Source organism: Melospiza georgiana, chromosome 18 (assembly GCF_028018845.1).
Source record: "Melospiza georgiana isolate bMelGeo1 chromosome 18, bMelGeo1.pri, whole genome shotgun sequence".
Lineage (NCBI taxonomy): Eukaryota > Metazoa > Chordata > Aves > Passeriformes > Passerellidae > Melospiza > Melospiza georgiana.
This window is the reverse complement of record NC_080447.1, coordinates 14,017,541-14,035,118: the sequence shown is the minus strand read 5'-3', so window position 1 is coordinate 14,035,118 and position 17,578 is coordinate 14,017,541. Positions and strand designations below refer to the sequence as shown.

Sequence of the window (17,578 nt, the reverse complement as noted above, 5' to 3'; positions counted from 1 at the left end):
AGAACTGGAGACATGTCGTGGCTAACAGGGAAGGGCACCTAAAGCCACGGATGGCTGAGCTCTCCTGATGCTGCACTCGCTGTGGGGAGATGGGACAGCAGCTCCATGGCCTGGTGGGAACCCCATGGCTCAGCCATTTCCCTTTGAGACCTTGATGAACCTGCCTTCAAGTCTTCCAGGAGGATCTCACACAGCTCCTCTGCCCCTGTGCCTGCTGGGCTGGGGATGGGGCTCTGCTGTTGCAGTTGCTGTGGAATGCTGGAAAAGCAGCCCACAGAGAGCGTGAGGCTTGGCACTGGCAGTGGGCATGGGCGCCATACGGCTCTGGATGCTGCCATAGGGCTGAGGGTCCCCAGGCGGGTGTGCCCCACGCATGTCCCTCACTCCCATAAGCAGCACGAGTGCCTTTGGTTGCTCCTGTGCTTTCATGCATGATGCTCCTTTCCAAGTTCTCTTTGCTCCCAGCAGAGCTCCAGCGCGCATCCCTGCGGAGCCTGACATCCGCTCCTTGCCTGCATGGCTGCTGCTTTTGCCACAGCTCTCCCTGTGCCCACCCACCCCCGGGGGCATCTGGGTGGGCCAGGAGATTACACTGGGTGATCTCTGTGCAGCTGGTGCTTGTGTTGTCCAGGCTGGTCCTGTGCAGCCCCACCAGTAGAGGGGTCTCTGTCCATGCTAAGGGCTCTGGAGCTCATCAGTCCCCATGCCAGAGTCTCCTGTACTGGAGCAGCCAAGGGCTGGGATTCGTTCCCTGTCTCCTGGGGCTTGGTCTGGGCTGGGGCACTGGCCGCTCTCGGGCCCATTGCTGGAGTGCATTGCAGGGATACTGAGAGCTGTGATGGCTCAGCTGCAGCCCTGGGCTGGGCGGCCACCCTTCCAGCCAGCCTTGACATATCTCTCCTTAATGCTATCATGGGATCAGTGCTGTTGCTGAGGTGTTATTCGAGGAAAAGTAGCTGGGGGAGCATTTCTGGCTGTCCATTCTCTGGCACATGTCCAGTGTAGACAATCCTGCATAGCCCACCATGCTCGTACTCTGCTGTCCTGTTTCTGGCCCCATGCTGAAGAAGAGCCATGTCTCCAGCTCAGGAGTGGACCTGGCCAGCCACAGTCCAGAGTCCATCAGCCCAGCAGAGTGGGGGTTGAGAGTCCCCCTAGGAGAGACTCCAGTGCTTTGTTCTGGGGGCAACTCCTTCCCCAGCAGTGTTTTACCCTGAGTCCCAAACAAGAGGATTTATATTTTTAATTTGATTCACCCCCTGTGAATTAAAGCAATACTATTCTTGGGGTTTGGGTCATTTCTGATTCTTTCCAAGACCTTGGGTCACCTCTGCATGTTGGCCAGGTTGTTCAACAACCTCTTCTCTGGAGACTTCCCACCTGTGTCCAGCTCACCTATATTTCCAGTATTTCAGATCCTGGCTGGGTAGAAATGCCCCAGTGTCTGTCACATCTCTGGTTGGTCTCTCCTGGTTTCACTGCAGAGCTTTTCCCAGATGGAATGACCACGAGGGGTGGTAGCAGCATGTGCACTCTCCAGCACACATCCTGTGATGAACAGGGACCATTGTGTGTCTGCTGGATCCACAAAGCGATGGGAACTTGCAAATCTCACCTCAGGCTCCGAAAGACAAATGTCAGTATTCCTGTCCACAGGTCCTCCTCCAAGGGCAGGGGTGGCTGGAGCTGCTCAGATCTTGGTGCCCCAGGCAGGGCTGTTCCAGGATGGCCTAGGGTGGGGGCACTGCCCAGGTGGAGGCAGCTGCCCAGGTGCTGCCTCAGCTCTGCCCACCACCCATAAAGATCTGGCTCCGTATCCTGTGTCCTGCTGGTGGGATAGTTGGACTCAGCTTTGGTAGCTCCCCAGGGGACCCAGCTGGAGTGCCAGGGGACTCGGGCACCACAGGGTGGCATTCCCTTCAGCTGTGTGTTTTCCTCAAGTTCTCTGTCATATTCTCCATGCTGGGTGAGACTGGCAACTCCCCCAGCACAACTTTGCTACACTGGGGACACAGTGGCAGAGCACTTTGTTTTTCAGGAAAATGCTTTTTGACCTCCTTTGCCTCTGATGGGGCCTCATCCAGTATTGGGCATGAGTTGCATAAAATGGGCATCACTGCCATGTTCACAGGGCTGAAGACCATTCAGGGGCTGAGGAAGGACCTTCTGTCCCAGCCCACAGCTGCAGTGGGGGGTAACAAGTCCCAATCCCTGCTTTTTATGGAGGAGTTGTTTCAACCAGGGCTGGTAATATCACCCATGACTCAAGAAATCCCAGTCACCACTGTAGCTTTCCTTGGGACGTGTGTCAGGTCATGGACAGGGCTGGCTCAGATGGGGATTGCTCCTCTGCACAGGTGTGGGGTGGTGTTGAACCTGGGACTCCTTATCCAGTGCCTTGGCAAATGCTGCCTGGTGGTGAGTCTGTCCTGGAGCTGGGCAAGCCTGGGTTGTGTTCTCTGCCACCTTTCCAGGCCTGTCTTGCAATCTCTAATGCCAGGACAGAAAGTTTCCATCTCTTCTTAATAAACTGCCTGTTCCCATGAGGAATGAGAGCCCAGCTGGGGCACATGCCCCGTGTCATTACCTCCACCAGACTGCCCAGGTATAATCTCAGTTGCTCACCTTGCCTGCCCACGCAGACCTGATGCCCCCAGATCCTGAGCTCTCCACCAGCTTCTGCTCCTCAGATTCTGGGGCCGTGCCTGTCACCCTGCCCATGTCTCACTTGTGTGCTGGCAGGGCCTGGGGGACAGCTAGGGCTTTGCCTCTGCCCCGTGCAGGTGAGACCCCATCTGGAGAACTGCATCCAGCTCTAGGGTCCCAGCACAGGAAGGACCTGGAGCTGCTGGAACAAGTTCAGAGGAGGCCACAGAGATCCTCTGAAGGCTGGAGCCCAGCCAGGAAAGCTGGGGGTGCTCACCTGGAGAGGAGAAGGCTCCAGGGAGAGCTCAGAGCCCCTTGCAGGGCTTGAAGGGGCTCCAGGAGAGCTGGAGAGGGACTGGGGACAAGGGATGGAGGGACAGGACAAGAGCAAGTTGGAACATTGGGAAGAAACTGGGATATAGTGAAGAAATTCTTCCTTGTGAGGGTGGGCAGGCCCTGGCACAGGGTGCCCAGAGCAGCTGGGGCTGCCCCTGGATCCCTGGCAGTGCCCAAGGCCAGGCTGGACACTGGGGCTGGGAGCAGCCTGGGACAGTGGAAGGTGTCCCTGCCCATGGCAGGGGTGGCACAGGATGAGCTTTCAGGTCTCTTCCAAGCCAAACCATTCTGTGATCCTACAACTTCAGCTAGTCAGATGCTGGTCTAACCATGCTTTCAGTCCCCGATGGTTTGGTTTTGGCAGAATATGGCAGTGAGCTCTGCAATTTCACTTTAGCTTTATCCAGGAAAAGAATCATCTCTTTCTTTTGTTTCTTGTGTTCCTTGACAGTTCCTGGCCCTTTAAGGACCTCATTTATAGCACTTGCTCCCACTATTTGAAGCAGCTTCTCTGATGCACCTTATGGGGTGAGTTGGAGGCTGAAGATCATGAGGTGAGACCAGATCTGTTGGGTAGAACTGACTGACACTTATAGAGTGTGTCCAGAGAAGGCAACAGTGCTGGGGAAGGGGCTGGAGCCCCAGGAGAGGCTGAGGGAGCTGGGCAGGGGCTCAGCCTGGAGCAAAGGAGGCTCAGGGGGCCCTTGTGGCTCTGCACAGCTCCTGACAGGAGGGGACAGCCGGGGGGGTCGGGCTGTGCTCCAGGGAACAGGGACAGGAGCAGAGGGAACAGCCTCAGGCTGGGCCAGGGCAGGGGCAGGGGGGATTTTGGAGAATATTTTTTCATGGAAAGGTTTGTCCAGCTTTTATACAGGCTTCCCAGGGCAGCAGTGGAGTCCTCATCCCTGGAAGTGTTCAAAAAAATGTGTAGATGTAGCACCTGGGGACATGGTTTAGTGGTGACCCTGGCAGTGCTGGGATAATAATTTGACGTGATGATCTTAGAGGGGTTTTCCCACCTTAATAATTTTGTGATTTCAAACTTGAAGTTCCTGAAGAACCTTTTCCTCTCATTCACCTCTGGCTCAGCCACCCCCTAATACATCATCCCCCACTTCCCTCCAGCACCCCTGAGCCTGGATGGGGCTTGAGGAACTCACAGTGATGGGTAACTGCTCCATGAACTTGGAGGCCTTGAAGAAGCATTTCAGGTGAAGAGTACAATCCTCTCATGAGGCATCCTCATCTGTCAGGGCTCTTTGAGCAATATTTGTGTTGATAGAGCCTTGCTGCGAGAGGGTGCAGTTGCTGCAAGTCACAGTGACAGGTACAAGCTGCTGTCCCCCCCTGGAGATGCTGCTGAGGGGAGATGCTCTGTGACTTGTGATTTCCTGGCAACTCCACCTTGTGATTCCTGCACGGGCTTGGTGTTCCAAGGTGGGAATTCTTTCCCAGATCCCCCTTCCAGATCAGCTGCCCTGTCCCCAGGGAGCCAATGGCCGCGTGGCCCTGCGCATTAGCCTGGCCTGTCACCTCACTGATTCCCTCCTGGCTAATCCGGGCTGAGCCGGGCTGGGCTGAGCAGGGCTCGGCTGCTCACAGGGCTCACAGCCCATGGCTGTGCCCACCCCGCTGCCCCCCAGCCTGCGCCGGGGCCTGGTGGCCTTCAGTGGCTCCCTCTTCATCAACAACAAGACGTGGGACAGCGGCACTGCCCCCAGCTCCCAGCCAGGTATGGGCACGGGGCTCTGCAGGGGGGGCTTGGGAACAGGGGCTGTCTGTCCATCCCCATGGCCCTGCTCTGCACACACCAAAGCCCCAAAGGGTCCCTGAACCCACCCACCAGGGAGGGGAGCAAAACTAAGAACATTTGCTGCAATCAGCTGCTTGTGGGAGCCAGGGTCTGTTGCTCCCCTCAAGCTGTGAGGGGGGTCCCTCTGGGCAGGGGGACCCCGGGGCTGGTGAGCAGCCTGCCCATCCCTGCCTGTCCTGCCTAGCTCACAAGGTGCTGTCCAGCCTGCCCCTCCAGGTGATGCTCTACTTCAATGTCTACTACTTCCCAGTCTGGTGCCTGGCTGAGGGGATTATGCTGCACCTGAAGGTACCATCCCATGGGGCACGCAGGGATGGGGGGAGCTGCTCCTGCCATGTCCCCTAGGCATGGGTGGGGGACAAAGGGGGCAGGAGACAGAGGAGCCTCTTCAGAATTAATGGATCCCCAAAATGCCCTGACCCCCAGGAGAAAAGATTGGTCATCTCTGCTAGAGATAGAAATCATGAACTTTCCAGCCAGGAATGGTCAGTATGGGGGGGAAGAGTAGGCAGAGCTGGGCACCAGCATGGTGAGAGCTGGCAGAGCATGGAGAGCTGGGTATGGGGAGGAGGGCACAGGGAGCTGGGCATGGAGAGCAGGGAAGGGTGCACGTGAAAGGGAAGCTGGGCACAGACAGCTGGACTTGGACAAGGCTGTGCCCCCATAACAGTACCACCTGCTGCCGTGGCACTATCAGTTCCTGCTGGTCACAGCCTTCCTCATCCTCTCACTGGCTGAGGGCTCCCGCCTCTACCTGGGCTACCTGGGCAACCTCCAGGAGAAGGTAAGCACTGCCTGCCCTGGCCCAGCCCAGCTGGGGGAGCTGGATATCCCCTTGCTTAGGAGCCATGTGCCCGTCACTGTCCTTTCTCTGGAGGTCTACCTGGAGCTGTCCTAGAAGAGAATCGTGGGTAAAGGCATGACCTGGAGAGAGGGAATGAAGGGGACCCATTTGCCCTCCTGCTCTGTCCCTCCATGGGGGGGTTTGACAGCATCTGACCACAGCTCAATGGAGCAGGGACATCCCTGGTCCCCGGGTTCCAAGGCCAGCAGAGGCTAAGGCAGGAGCCTCCAGGGGCAGAGAGGGTCCCCCCGGGCCACCACTGCCTCCTTGCCCTATCTCAGCAGGTTCTGATCCTGCAGGTGCCTGAGCTGGCTGGGTTCCTGCTCCTCTCCTTCCTGATCCAGCTGCCCCTCCTGCTCTTCCTGCTGTCAGACAGGCAGGTCATCCACCTACCGCTGGAGGTGCCCCTGCACAGCTTTTTCCTGGCCTTCCTCCTCCTCGAGATCGTGGCTGCCTTCCTGGTGCTGAGGACTATGACCAAGCAGCTGGCGGCGCAGTTCTACTTGCGGCAGTTCCAGGAGGGTGGCAGGGCCCGGCTGGAGCCTGGGGGCACAGGGGGACAGGCAGCCGGGATGGGCTGATGCTGCATGACCCCCCCACCCCACACAGCTGGTCCTGGCAAGGAGCATTAAACAGTGCTCAAACCCACAGACACTGTTTCTGAGCTTTGTGGAGGCCCCAGAACAGCACCCAGGCACAGCCCAGCTCATCCCCGCCTTGCACTAGCTAACACGGCCTGGGAAAAGCGGAGGCAGGGGTCAGCACCTCTGAAATGTTCCGGCTCACCCCAGGGCTGTGCCTGTCCTTGCTGAGCATCAGCCCTGATAGGAGGCAGCAATCAGGGTGCAGGAGCCACTGCACGCCCCTAGGAAGTACCAGCCCAGGGCTGGAACTCAAAACATGCCTCCTAAACCCTCCCTGAGCTTCCCAGGGAGCTTCTGAGGATCCAGGTGGCCTACACCAAGCCATCCCAACTGGAAGGGTGCCACGAGGTGCAGGAGCAGCACTCCACAACCTTCAGTCCCTCGGGGCTAGAGACAGAGCAAAACCTCTTCCCACTTCCAGAACAGCTTTATTCCATTGCATCCCTGTTTTTCAAGGGAAATCAAGGCCCATTATCACTGGAACATGTAGAAATGCAAAATGCTTTAAGCCTCGTGTGCCGAGCAGGAGCAGCTGCTCCCCAGCACCCTCTGGAGGAGCTCCGTGGGCAGCTGTGGCCCAGCCCCGGCTGTCAGCGCTGGGAGCGGCCCCTGGCATGGCTTGGTGCTCCAGGAGCCAAGAGCTGCTGCTGCTGCTGCCAGTGCTTCTGCAGGGAAGGCAGACCCCAACCCCAGCAGTGCCCACCTGGGCCAGCACTGCTCTCCTCCACCAGGGCTGCAGCCGTGTCCCCATCGGATCTACCTGCAGGTGGCTCTGCAGGGAAGGGCGTTCGTGGTGGAGCGTTCCCGACGTCCCTAAGCTGTGGCCTTAGGCTCACCTTTAGGGGGTCTTGCCTGCAAAATGAACAGGGACGTCAGTATACAGCAGGCATGGAGGCAGCCCAGGTGGCCCTTGGCTACTCTGCTTGGTTCTATGCAACCAGATTCACCACACACCCCACTCTGGATTCGAGATCAGGCATTAGGAAAGTTTCCCCCTCATTGGATGGAGCAGCTTCAGGACAGTTCACCAGGAGATGGGGGATCTCAGCCCTCAGAGGCTCCAAAGACTTGGCCAGACAAAGCTGGAAATGACGTGAGGCATGGCTGCCAGCTCTTCTGGTCTGTAGGGGCCTCCCTGTGACTCCCTGATTCACCAGGGCAGTGAATTCCCACAATGTAATCATGCTTAGCACATGAACCTGTCAATGAACCACAGATCAGGATGTGCCCTGAGGAGCTGGCACCTCTCTGCACGGGATCCCAGAAGATTCCCTTTGGAAGAGGGTGAAAAGCACAGAGCTGGGTCAGTTTTCCAGGTAAGGTCTCCATGGTGGCCCACTGATGGATGGTTTGACAGTAGCTGAGGTCATGGCGCAACTTTCCCTGACTCCCAGCACCAGCTGGATCCCTCTCCCAGTTCAGACTAGCAACCAAGACCAAAAATTGAAAACTAAGAGCTGCTCCACCAGGTTTTCCCCTGATCTTGGGAACTGAGTTTTAACCAAAGGGCAGAAAATCATTAAATCCAAAATGAGTCACTTCAAAACCTCCTCTCTCCCATGTGGCCCTCTCCTTACCTCTTCAAATTTCTCCTTCCAATAAAGGTCAGCCTTTGCATCAAGGTAGAGCAGAACCAGGTCACAGACCATTGTAGCCTGGAGACAGACAAACATTGAAGATGGGAACCTTCCCACAGCAATGCCTGGCCTTCCATCCTGGCTCCCCCTGAGCCCTGCAGCCAGCTGAGGGCATTTGCTGGGGCAGTGAGCCAGGCCTGCCTCCAGCCAGCTCCACTGGCCCCTCTCTGACCCAGCCTGCTCCCAGGAGCTGCACAGGAGGTCAGACAGGGTCCCCAGGCTGCAATGGATGGGCAGGGAGGGCTGTTCCAGCACCTTCAGTCATATATGGACTGTGATGAGCGTGTCAGGGGGGAAAGGGGCACAGGTGGGGGACCTCCCTGTTACTCTGCTGGAAGGGAAGAGCCACAGAAGGGCTCCACAAGGGGCTGCCTCACCATAGTGACAGGAGACTGCATCCCTTCAGTCAGAGGAGAAGCAGAGAGGAGCTGCTCTCTCCTGCCAGCAGCATCCCAGTGATGCTGTGTCCCAGGATCCACACATAAACCTGACCACCATGAGATGTGACTCTGCTAGCACTCAGCATCCCAATGCAGTGGTGTCATTACTGATGGTCACAGGGAGACCTGAGTGACACCCTGCCAGACCATCTCCCCTCTGTGCTGGCTGCCACTAAGGAAGCCTTGTGCCAGGCAGGCAGGGAAACAACTGAGAAGTGGCAATTCCCAAGGCATGGACCAAAGGAGAAGAGTGTATCTGGGGTACTCACAGCACCAAAGAAGGCGATGCTGGTGCCACAGCTCACGGCAGTAGGAACAATGCTGAACTTCCCAGCCTGGTGAGAAACAGTGCAGGGGCAAGAGACAGGGTGAAGAGTGGTCAGAGGGGTGAGAAGCTTGTGGGCTGAGCCTTGCAGGGCAGCATGCTCAAAGTCAGGAGGTGCTGGAAGGATCCAGGGATATTTCCCCATGCTGATTTGTAGGAAATGCAGCTGTACTGACTCCAACCCCCTTTGGTTGTCAAAGAAGGGACTGAGGTGCCTGATGACCTGGAAGCAGCAGAGGTTACTGTGACCCACCTGCTCCTGCAGGAACCTGTTCCTGCACAGCAGGAACTTCCCTTTGCTGCAGCTGCCACCTATGGAACCACATCCCAGCAAACACAACCCTGATGTGATGTATCCCTCCCTTCACAAATGAGTCTGGTGGTTTCTCTTCTGGCTGTTCTCTCCTGCTCCACAGCTCCTGGACCTGCTCTCTCAGCCTAGAAGTGGTACACCCCGTCCTGCACTGTGTGCTTCACCTTCTTCAGGTACAAAGGGCACTGCTGAACATGAAAGACCAGCTGTGGACATCTCTCAGTGTGGGAAGTGCTCTCAGCACAGCTCCCTCTTTGGAAAGCTAAGCACTGAGTTTGTGAGTGATGCTGCACAGAGTAGCATCAACAATCTTGGAACCATGGAATAGTTTGGGTTGGAAGAGACCTTAAAGCTCATCTCATTCCAACCCCTGCCATGGGCAGGGACACCTTCCACTACCCCAGGGTACTCCAAGCCCCATCCTACCTGGCCTTGGACATTTCCAGGGATCCAGGGGCAGCCACAGCTTCTGTGGGCAACCTGTGCCAGGGCATCATCACCCTCACAGGGAAGGATTTCTTCCCAATATCCCAACTAACCCTGAGAAGCCATTCCCTGTGTCCTGTCCCTCCATCCCTTGTCCCCAGTCCCTCTCCAGCTCTCCTGGAGCCCCTTTAGGCCCTGCAAGGGGCTCTGAGCTCTCCCTGGAGCCTTCTCCTCTCCAGGTGAGCACCTCCAGCTCTCCCAGCCTGGCTCCAGAGCAGAGGGGCTCCAGCCCTGGAGCAGCTCCATGGCCTCCTCTGGGCTCACTCCAGCAGCTCCAAATCCTTTTGTTGGGGACACCAGAGCAGGTGCAGCACTGCACTTGAGCAGGACAGAGAAGCAGAATCCCCCTTTACCTCCTGCCCACAGTGCTGAGGAGGAGTGCAGGGCACAGGGCGTTTCCGGGCTCTCAGTGCATATGGCTGGGGCATATCCAGCCTCAATCACATCACACTTTTTCCCCCCGAGGGTACTTTTAATCAAGAAGGGATTAATTGTCCAGGTTCAGTAGAGTTCACGTTGATCTTTGTCAGGGTGCTCCCACCATAAGACTGTCAGAGGGACACCCTGAAGCCCAGCTCACCTTGCCTACTGAACACTCCATGGCCCCCATGTCAGACCCTCAGAGAGGGAACTCCCCCTCTCAGGGCATTACCAAAAGGTTTTTCTTCAAACAGGAGAGACTGTTTTCTCCTGCTTGCTTAGAGAACTCTGGGAAGAAGTGAAGAGTTCACCCAGGTGGGGAGAAGTGAGGGCAGCAGAAACCACGGGGGCAGGGTGGGAGCCGTGGTGTGAGGAGTCAGCCCCGGGGTGGGGAGCTGCCGGTACCTGGCCATGCACGGAGAGGTCAAAGCGGATCCCATAGAGCTTCAGCAGGTTCCGGTGGAGCTGCCGCTGCGAGCCCCAGTAGTAGGAGGCAGTTCTGTGGGAGACAGTGGGATGGCTCAGAAAGGCACGGAGGGAAGGGGGTGCCAGTGCCAAAGGATTGCTGGGCCTCTGGGTTCCTGCTTGTCCTCCAGGCTGGGGACTGGGCACACACGTGCAGTGATGACTCACTGGCACCAACAGTGGGCCATCGGCATCCCCTCAGCATCCAGTTTGGGTCACTGGGAGCACGCAGCTCTCAGTGTGCCCAGCCCAGGTGGGGACAGTCACAGGTCCCTGCCCTCAGGCGGGTAATGCCCTGCTGCGCTCCAAACACAAAAGAGCTACAAAGCCTGGGAATTGCCACAGCAACCCTGTACTGAGCAGCCATTTCCCAATGCCTTAAAGGTGTCTAAGATCATTAAGTCCAAACAATTAACCCAGCACTAACCCATGTCCCCAGGTGCCACATCTACAGAGCTTTTGAATCCCTCATGCAATCTAAACACTCCCTTAGTGCAACTTCAGGCTGTTCCCTCCAATAAGGCTCCTTGTTGGGCCGGGGAGCACAGCCTGACCCCCCGGCTGTCCCCTCCTGTCAGGAGCTGTGCAGAGCCACAAGGGCCCCCTGAGCCTCCTTTGCTCCAGGCTGAGCCCCTGCCCAGCTCCCTCAGCCTCTCCTGGGGCTCCAGCCCCTTCCCAGCTCCGTTCCCTGCCCTGCACACGCTCCAGCCCCTCCAGGTCTCTCCTGTCAGGAGGGTCCCAGAGCTGCCCCAGCCCTGGAGGTGCCCCAGCAGTGCCAGCACAGATCAGGTGCCCTTCGCCTTCCTGCCCACCTGGGCACACCTGGGTTCACATTCATCTTCAGGTCCTTTTCTGCCTGCACTTTTCCAGCCACTCTGCCCCAGCCTAGAACATTCCATGGCATAATCTGGCATTTGACCTTGTTGAACCTCACACCACTGGCCTCAGCACATGGATACAGCCTGTCCATTCCCTCTGCAGGGCTTCCTGCCTTCCAGTAGATCCACACTCCCACCCAGCTCAGTGTCATCTGTGAACTGACCGAGGCACACTGCCTGTCCCTGCTGCTCCTTTCAGCATCCATCAGAACTGAAATCTCAAACAACTGCCATGTGCTGATCCCACAGGCCTGTGTGGCCACTGTCCCAGCATCCTCACCTGAAATTGTACCTCATGTCCTGCAGGCTGAAGGAATACTGTGGTTGGCACTGGGTAGCGGGGTGGTCCAGGTCGCAGTTCCACTCGATAAGAACTCTGATGCTTCCCCCCTGCAAAACACATTTTATTCCAGGAAAAGCATGGAATCAGATTAGATGAGTCATTAACTGTTCAGACATTCCCAGATCACATATTCCCTTAGCATTACAGGTCAGTCCTCTGCTTCATGCTCGCATCCTTGGGGAATTTTGAATTGCCTTCCATAGTTGTATAAAAAACAAGTACCAGCAGTGCAAGGTCTCCAAAGTTCTGTCCAGCTGCCTCCACCATGTCACGGACACGGAACACAGGGCAGGAGGGGTTGAAGACTGGATCATATGTGCAGCTCTTGAAATAGGTGGGGTCACTGGTTTGTAAAGTGTTGCACCTGAGACAGGAGAGAGGGGAGGCAGGGCTGTGGGAGGTCATGGAGCCCAGCTGTGGGACTGCAAAGGGGACCCTCCCATTGCATTGGGCCTGCCAGTGCTCCTGCATCGGCGGGGGGGACAGTCAATGCCTCGCCTAAAGCCTCAGATGGAAGAGGGTGGAGACAAACCAGCCCAGAGGAATCTCACATGGAGTTAGCCTCTATAGCATGTGCCATGGCCTTCCCTTCCACCTCTTTGTGCTCCTTTGTTTCTTCCCAGCACCCAGCTCTGGTCTCTGCTATGGTAACAGAGGGACAGTTCATGCCATATCTCCTGCCATGGTAAGGCAGCACAGCCTGCGTGCCTGGAACTGTGGGGCCAGTGCAGCCCTTTACTTGCCTTCTGTGAAACCACTTTGCAAGGAATAAAAGACAAAACTATTAGTTTCACTTCCAAATGAGAGCTTGGGAATGGCTGGCCTTGTCCAGCTCTCTGCAGTGCTCTACATGGGCAGATGGACACCAGTCCCTCTCTCTGAGGTGTCCCCATCCCACTGCTCTTAGAGCTGCACAGCCAGGACAGCTGAAGTGACCTGTGTGCACCTCAACACCTGTCCTGCCCTGACTGCCCCAGCACCACCTGCCCTGGGTGCCACTGGTTCCACGACTGCTTCAGCTCCTCAGCCCCATCACAGGCTCAGTGCCAAGGCTGGACCAGGCTGCATGCTCAGCCCAGCTGGGAAGTACTGTACTTACTTGGAGAAGTTAAATTTGGTGAAGTGGACAGTATTTTTTATAAAAAGAGTGAAATTCTCTGCCTCAGCCAGAAGAGGTTTCCTAGAAAACAACCACCAACAAAGTCAAGTCTTGCACAGTGGCCAAGGCCCTATTTCCCAAGCTCTGCAGTCTCTCCTGCAACCCCAAGATTTTGGCTACAATGGACAGGTGCAAAAAATGCTCTTGGGTGACGCCCTCTGAGTTTAACTGACCAGAAAGTCAATGTCAGAGGTCTCTCAGAGCCTGGTTGTCCTTGGGCATATGTGGTCAGACTCCTGGTAACACAGAGGGAGAGAGCCAAAGCTCCCAATATCTGCTGTCTCCTCGTGTGTGATTACCTGGGCAGGGTGCTATTCTCCACAGGACACCAGCCATAGATCTCACAGGTAGAATGGGTGGCATTGAACATCAAACATTTCCCAGTTTTTATCCCTAGAAACAAGACAATATAAGACAGGCTGAGAGAGTTGGGGTTGATCACCTGGAGAAGACTTTGAAGAGATATCAGAGCCCCCTCCAGTGCCTAAAGGGCCTACAAGAGAGCTGGAGGGGGACTTGGGACAAGAGACTGGAGAGACAGGACACAGGGAAGGGTGTCCCAGTGGCAGAGGCAGGTTCAGTTGGGATATTGGGGAGAAATTGTTCCCTGGCAGGGTGGGCAGGCCCTGGCACAGGGTGCCCAGAGCAGCTATGGCTGCCCCTGGATCCCTGACAGTGCCCAAGGCCAGGCTGGACATTAGGGCTTGGAGCAACCTGGGACAGTGGGAGGTGTGGAAGGGGGTGGAACAGGATGAGCTTTAAGTTCCTTTTTAACCCAAACCATTCTAGGATTTTATTTCTTTAGCAAAACACACAGTACCATTGCCATGAACCACAGGGTTTCCCATGGGACAATCTGCATCTTCTGTGCACATCCCGTCGAGGACAGAGGGACTCTGGGAGGGACAGAGAGAGGTGCTGTCACTGTGCTGTGCAGCTGCCTGAGGCCATGCTGTCACTCCCCTGCATTGCTGCACTGCTGCTCCTGCTTCTCCAAGTGCTCCCCAGACAGACAGGAACATCCACCAGCCTCCAGCCAGTCAGAAGAGAGGCATGTCCAAAGGGCAATCAATCTCTCCTCTCCAGAGTACTTGTGTCCTGCTGCTCAGTGGCAGAGGAAGCCTCAGGAGCTACCTCAGACCTTCCAGATGGAACTGGGAACCAGCACAGAGGGATTCAGGAGGGCCCTAATGACTGAGCCCGTTAAGCACCTTGTAAAGTACCATGATGAATTCCCTGGGGAAGAGCTTAGTAGACCCTAAACCTAGCATGACACAAGTTTTTCAAGAGACCTTCACCCTTACTCTGGACCTACCTGATTGTCAGGAGCAGTAAAAACCTCTTATTCAAACACAGAAAGATGATCATAGCTGGGGAAACGCCATTAACACCTCCCCCATCTAGCCCAGGCCTTAACAGGAGTCACCAGCTCATCAAAAACCCACTCCCCAAGCTCTGAGGGCACAGAGGCCCAAATGCTGGGGGGAAATCCTCTGTTATGTGCTCAGAAGTGGGGGTCTGTTCAGGCCTTCCCTGGGCTGCCCCAGCACAGCCATTCATTCAGGTGTAAAACCCACCAGCATGATCTTAGAGAAGCAGTATCTTTGGGCTGGGTAGGGTCTGCTAGGGATCTGGAATCATTATGGGATGCAGGAGAACATCTGGGGATTGCACCAGGTGTTTAGGGAATGGGAGGAAGAGAAGGCATGGGAAGGGGGGAACTTGGTAGTCTGAAAAGGAACATAAAGGGATAAAAGGATGCAAAGACTTCAGTGCATGTACAGCTGCTGAAACAGCTCAGCTCATATTCAATGCTGCCTCTGGCCATAGGCAAATTCATCTGCCAGCACCAAATACTCTGGTCATCAAGAATATTAAGGCAACTCAAACTCCCTGCAAAGCCAAAAGCTGCCACTGCTAAATATTCAAAGCTTTCCAAATATGAATGTCATCTACAGTCCCAGTGCCAGGAATTGAGGAGCTCTTGGAGACTAGCACGGGGTGTAGGCTGGGACAGGCACCCACACACACCCCAGCTCTGGAATGGAATGAAATCCTCAGCTCTGTGTGTCCTCGGCTTGCACACTGCAAACCCAGCACCTAGAGGTGCCTGTGGCTGCCTGGGAGAACCCCAAAATGCCCTACAGCAGTTGTCTTCCTCCCTGTTGGGACCCTAGGATTTCTCAGCATCTTAAAGATGGATCATTGGTGCCATTTTCCCCAACCCAAACCCAGTGTTTCTCCTCCTCTGCAGCATTTGGCCACAGCAGGAGCTGAAAGGACCATTAGGACAATTGGTGCTTGACTTGGGTACAAAGTGCCAGCAGTGGTTCAGCTTAAAGGACATTTGCTCCCATCTGCTGAGCTGGGTTCAGCCTGGGAGAGCTCAGCAGAGGAGCTGGCCTGACTCCAGCCTTAAAGGGAAGAATTCTACCAGAGAACATAATCAATTAAGTGTGGGATAGCTGGAAAACCATCTAGAGCTCGTGCTCTGTTCCTCCTAAAAATAGGACACTAAGATGGACACTAGTTCTGCAGCAGGGAGCTATCAAGGAAACATGACACAGGTATCCATGGATTGTGTGTCAAGGCATCCTCTTGTTCAAGGACAGCAGAAAGCCTGGAATAGTCATACAGTGCCAGCACACAAAGAGTTCAGAGCTGGAGAGGCCCATGTCCCCTGTCCTGGCCAACAGAAACAGTTCTGGTAGAGCATGTGCATGCACATCTTGGCTAATGAAGGTATGACAGAGCAAGTGCAGATGTGCTGGGGAGCGCTATGACCGAGTATGAGGGGAATTGGGTTTTGTGGGAATATAAATCCATTTTCCCTTTTATCTGGTCTTCCACTGGGTTCTGCTGAGCAGCAGAATCACTGGCTCCATCTCAGCCCCGTGGGGCCAGGCTGGGGCAGGTCCATTCACTCACCTCAGGGCAGGTGCCTTGGGCTTGCTGGACTGTGGCAATGAAATGGGTCACCAGGAAAAGCACATTTTCTCCCTGGGAAGCAAGAAGGTGCTGTCAAAGGGAGGCTGACACCGGGGTGGGTCCAAGGGGACCATGGGCAGAACCATGGGCAGAACAGGCACTAATGGACTTGCCAGGACTTTGGGAGACCTGTGGTATCCGCGGCATCCCCTTGTCGAGATGACTGACCGTATGTGTGACCTCCCTGTCCCACCCGGGGCCCGGCCGTACCTGCGGGGGCCAGGTGAGATCTGCAGCGTCCCAGAGCCGCCGGCCCGCGGCCTCGGCGACCGCCGCCCCCTTCACCTTGGTGACCACGGCGACACGCGGGGCTGTGTCGCGCTCCTGGTACCCCTTCCGCAGCAGCAGCACCCACCTGCGGATGTGCGGGGGGCTCTGAGGGAGCCCCGGCCAGCCCGAGGGCTGGGAGCATGTCCCTGCCCCAGTGGGGAGCGGCCAGCCCGAGGGCACGGTCCCTACCCCAGCAGATAGCCGAGCGCGCTCAGCTGCAGCAGCCGGTGCAAGAGCCCCACCCGCCGGTTCCGTGTCAGAGAGAACTTGGCAGTCTTGTAGTCGAGCAGGGACCCGCAGGGTGGGCCCGGCATGGCGGCACCGGGGGAAAAGGCGGGCACGGTGAGGATAGCGGCACTGAGGGCGGCACGGTGAGGAAAGCGGCACTAAGGGCAGAGGGGGCACGGTGAGGATAGCGGCACTGAGGGCAGAGGGGAGCACGGTAAGGATAGCGGCTCTGAGGGCGGCACGGTGAGGAAAGCGGCACTGAGGGCAGAGGCGGGCACGGTGAGGATAGCGGCTCTGAGGGCAGAGGCGGGCACGGTGAGGATAGCGGCACTGAGGGCGGCACGGTGAGGAAAGCGGCACTGAGGGCAGAGGCGGGCACGGTGAGGATAGCGGCTCTGAGGGCAGAGGCGGGCACGGTGAGGATAGCGGCACTGAGGGCAGAGGGGAGCACGGTGAGGATAGCGGCACCAGGACGGAAAAGCGGCCCCGGAGCCAGCGGCCTCAGTCACTGCAGCCCCGCCCTTCCCGCAGCCCCGCCCCTCCCCTTCCGCAGCCCCGCCCCTCCCCGTTGCCATGGCGGCGGGGACAGGGTGGGGGGAGCCCCTGGGCCGGGCCTGCAGCCCTCACACCGGGACGGGGCCGGGGTACGGCGGCCGCGACAGGGACACAGCGGCCGCGACAGGGACACAGCGGCCGCGGGGCCTGCCAGACAGCCGGGCGAGCCTCCGCCGCCTCCAGCCGCGGGGTCTCCCCACAACGAGCATCCCAGAATGGGTTGGGCTGGAAGAGGCCCTAAAGCCCACCCAGTGCCACCCCTGCCATGGCAGGGACACCTCCCACTGTCCCAGGCTGCTCCCAGCCCCAATGTCCAGCCTGGCCTTGGGCACTGCCAGGGATCCAGGGGCAGCCACAGCTGCTCTGGGCACCCTGTGCCAGGGCCTGCCCACCCTGCCAGGGAACAATTCCCAATTCCCAATATCCCATCCAGCCCTGCCCTCTGGCACTGGGAGCCATTCCCTGTGTCCTGTCCCTCCATCCCTTGTCCCCAGTCCCTCTCCAGCTCTCCTGGAGCCCCTTCAGGCCCTGCAAGGGGCTCCGAACTCTCCCTGGAGCCTTCTCCTCTCCAGGTGAGCACCCCCAGCTCTCCCAGCCTGTGCTAAACCAGTACAGACCAGTTCCTGACCAAGGGAGGGACAATTTTTCTTTCCAGCTGATGAAAATGATGTCATTCCTCTGAATGGTGGAGCAGCCCAAGCTTTACATCAAGGATACGTCAAGGACCCATTCCAGTCTGCCCTGCTGGAGGTTTGGGGACCTACCAGAGCCCAGGGCTGACGACACCA

At 57.0% G+C, this 17,578-nt stretch overlaps 3 protein-coding genes across 6 annotated transcripts in view; 2 read left to right on the top strand and 1 right to left on the bottom strand.

Annotated features, from left to right (window-relative positions):
* Positions 1-1,287, top strand: part of AIFM3 (apoptosis inducing factor mitochondria associated 3) — a 65,948-nt gene extending 64,661 nt beyond the window's left edge. For all 3 annotated transcript variants that reach the window (XM_058036629.1, XM_058036630.1, XM_058036628.1), the window contains one exon: positions 3-1,287. In XM_058036629.1, the coding sequence (XP_057892612.1) occupies positions 3-42 (40 nt within the window). In that variant the 3' untranslated portion in view covers positions 43-1,287. The remainder of the gene's footprint in view (positions 1-2) is intronic.
* A 3,309-nt stretch (positions 1,288-4,596) lies between these two features.
* Positions 4,597-6,220, top strand: LOC131090940 (transmembrane protein 17B-like). Its single transcript, XM_058036633.1, has 4 exons — positions 4,597-4,714; positions 4,980-5,083; positions 5,466-5,579; positions 5,939-6,220. Exons 1-4 carry the CDS (start codon positions 4,597-4,599, stop codon positions 6,218-6,220), a joined length of 618 nt encoding a protein of 205 aa, XP_057892616.1.
* A 535-nt stretch (positions 6,221-6,755) lies between these two features.
* On the bottom strand, positions 6,756-16,332 carry P2RX6 (purinergic receptor P2X 6). Of its 2 annotated transcripts, XM_058036631.1 has the most exons (12): positions 16,197-16,332; positions 15,948-16,092; positions 15,678-15,749; positions 13,570-13,645; positions 13,049-13,142; positions 12,690-12,770; positions 11,813-11,954; positions 11,528-11,637; positions 10,310-10,403; positions 8,630-8,695; positions 7,861-7,938; positions 6,756-7,135 (listed from the first exon to the last, which is right to left on the bottom strand). In XM_058036631.1, exons 1-12 carry the CDS (start codon positions 16,319-16,321, stop codon positions 7,097-7,099), a joined length of 1,122 nt encoding a protein of 373 aa, XP_057892614.1. In that variant the 5' UTR covers positions 16,322-16,332; the 3' UTR covers positions 6,756-7,096. The 2 variants fall into 2 exon arrangements, with proteins under 2 accessions (XP_057892614.1, XP_057892615.1); XM_058036632.1 differs by lacking the exon at positions 12,690-12,770.
* Between the last annotated feature and the right edge of the window lie 1,246 nt (positions 16,333-17,578).

Bases quoted from the DNA above. Each gene is read 5' to 3' on its own strand.
- LOC131090940 (XM_058036633.1), top strand. From the start codon at position 4,597: ATGGCTGTGCCCACCCCGCTGCCCCCCAGCCTGCGCCGGGGCCTGGTG. The intron at 4,715-4,979 runs GTATGGGCACGG...TGTCCTGCCTAG, and splicing joins TGCCCCCAGCTCCCAGCCAG to CTCACAAGGTGCTGTCCAGC. The intron at 5,084-5,465 runs GTACCATCCCAT...CCCCCATAACAG, and splicing joins GGATTATGCTGCACCTGAAG to TACCACCTGCTGCCGTGGCA.
- P2RX6 (XM_058036631.1), bottom strand. From the start codon at position 16,321: ATGCCGGGCCCACCCTGCGGGTCCCTGCTCGACTACAAGACTGCCAAG. The intron at 16,093-16,196 runs GTAGGGACCGTG...GCACATCCGCAG, and splicing joins GCGCTCGGCTATCTGCTGGG to GTGGGTGCTGCTGCTGCGGA. The intron at 12,771-13,048 runs GTAATCACACAC...GTTGTTTTCTAG, and splicing joins GAGAATAGCACCCTGCCCAG to GAAACCTCTTCTGGCTGAGG.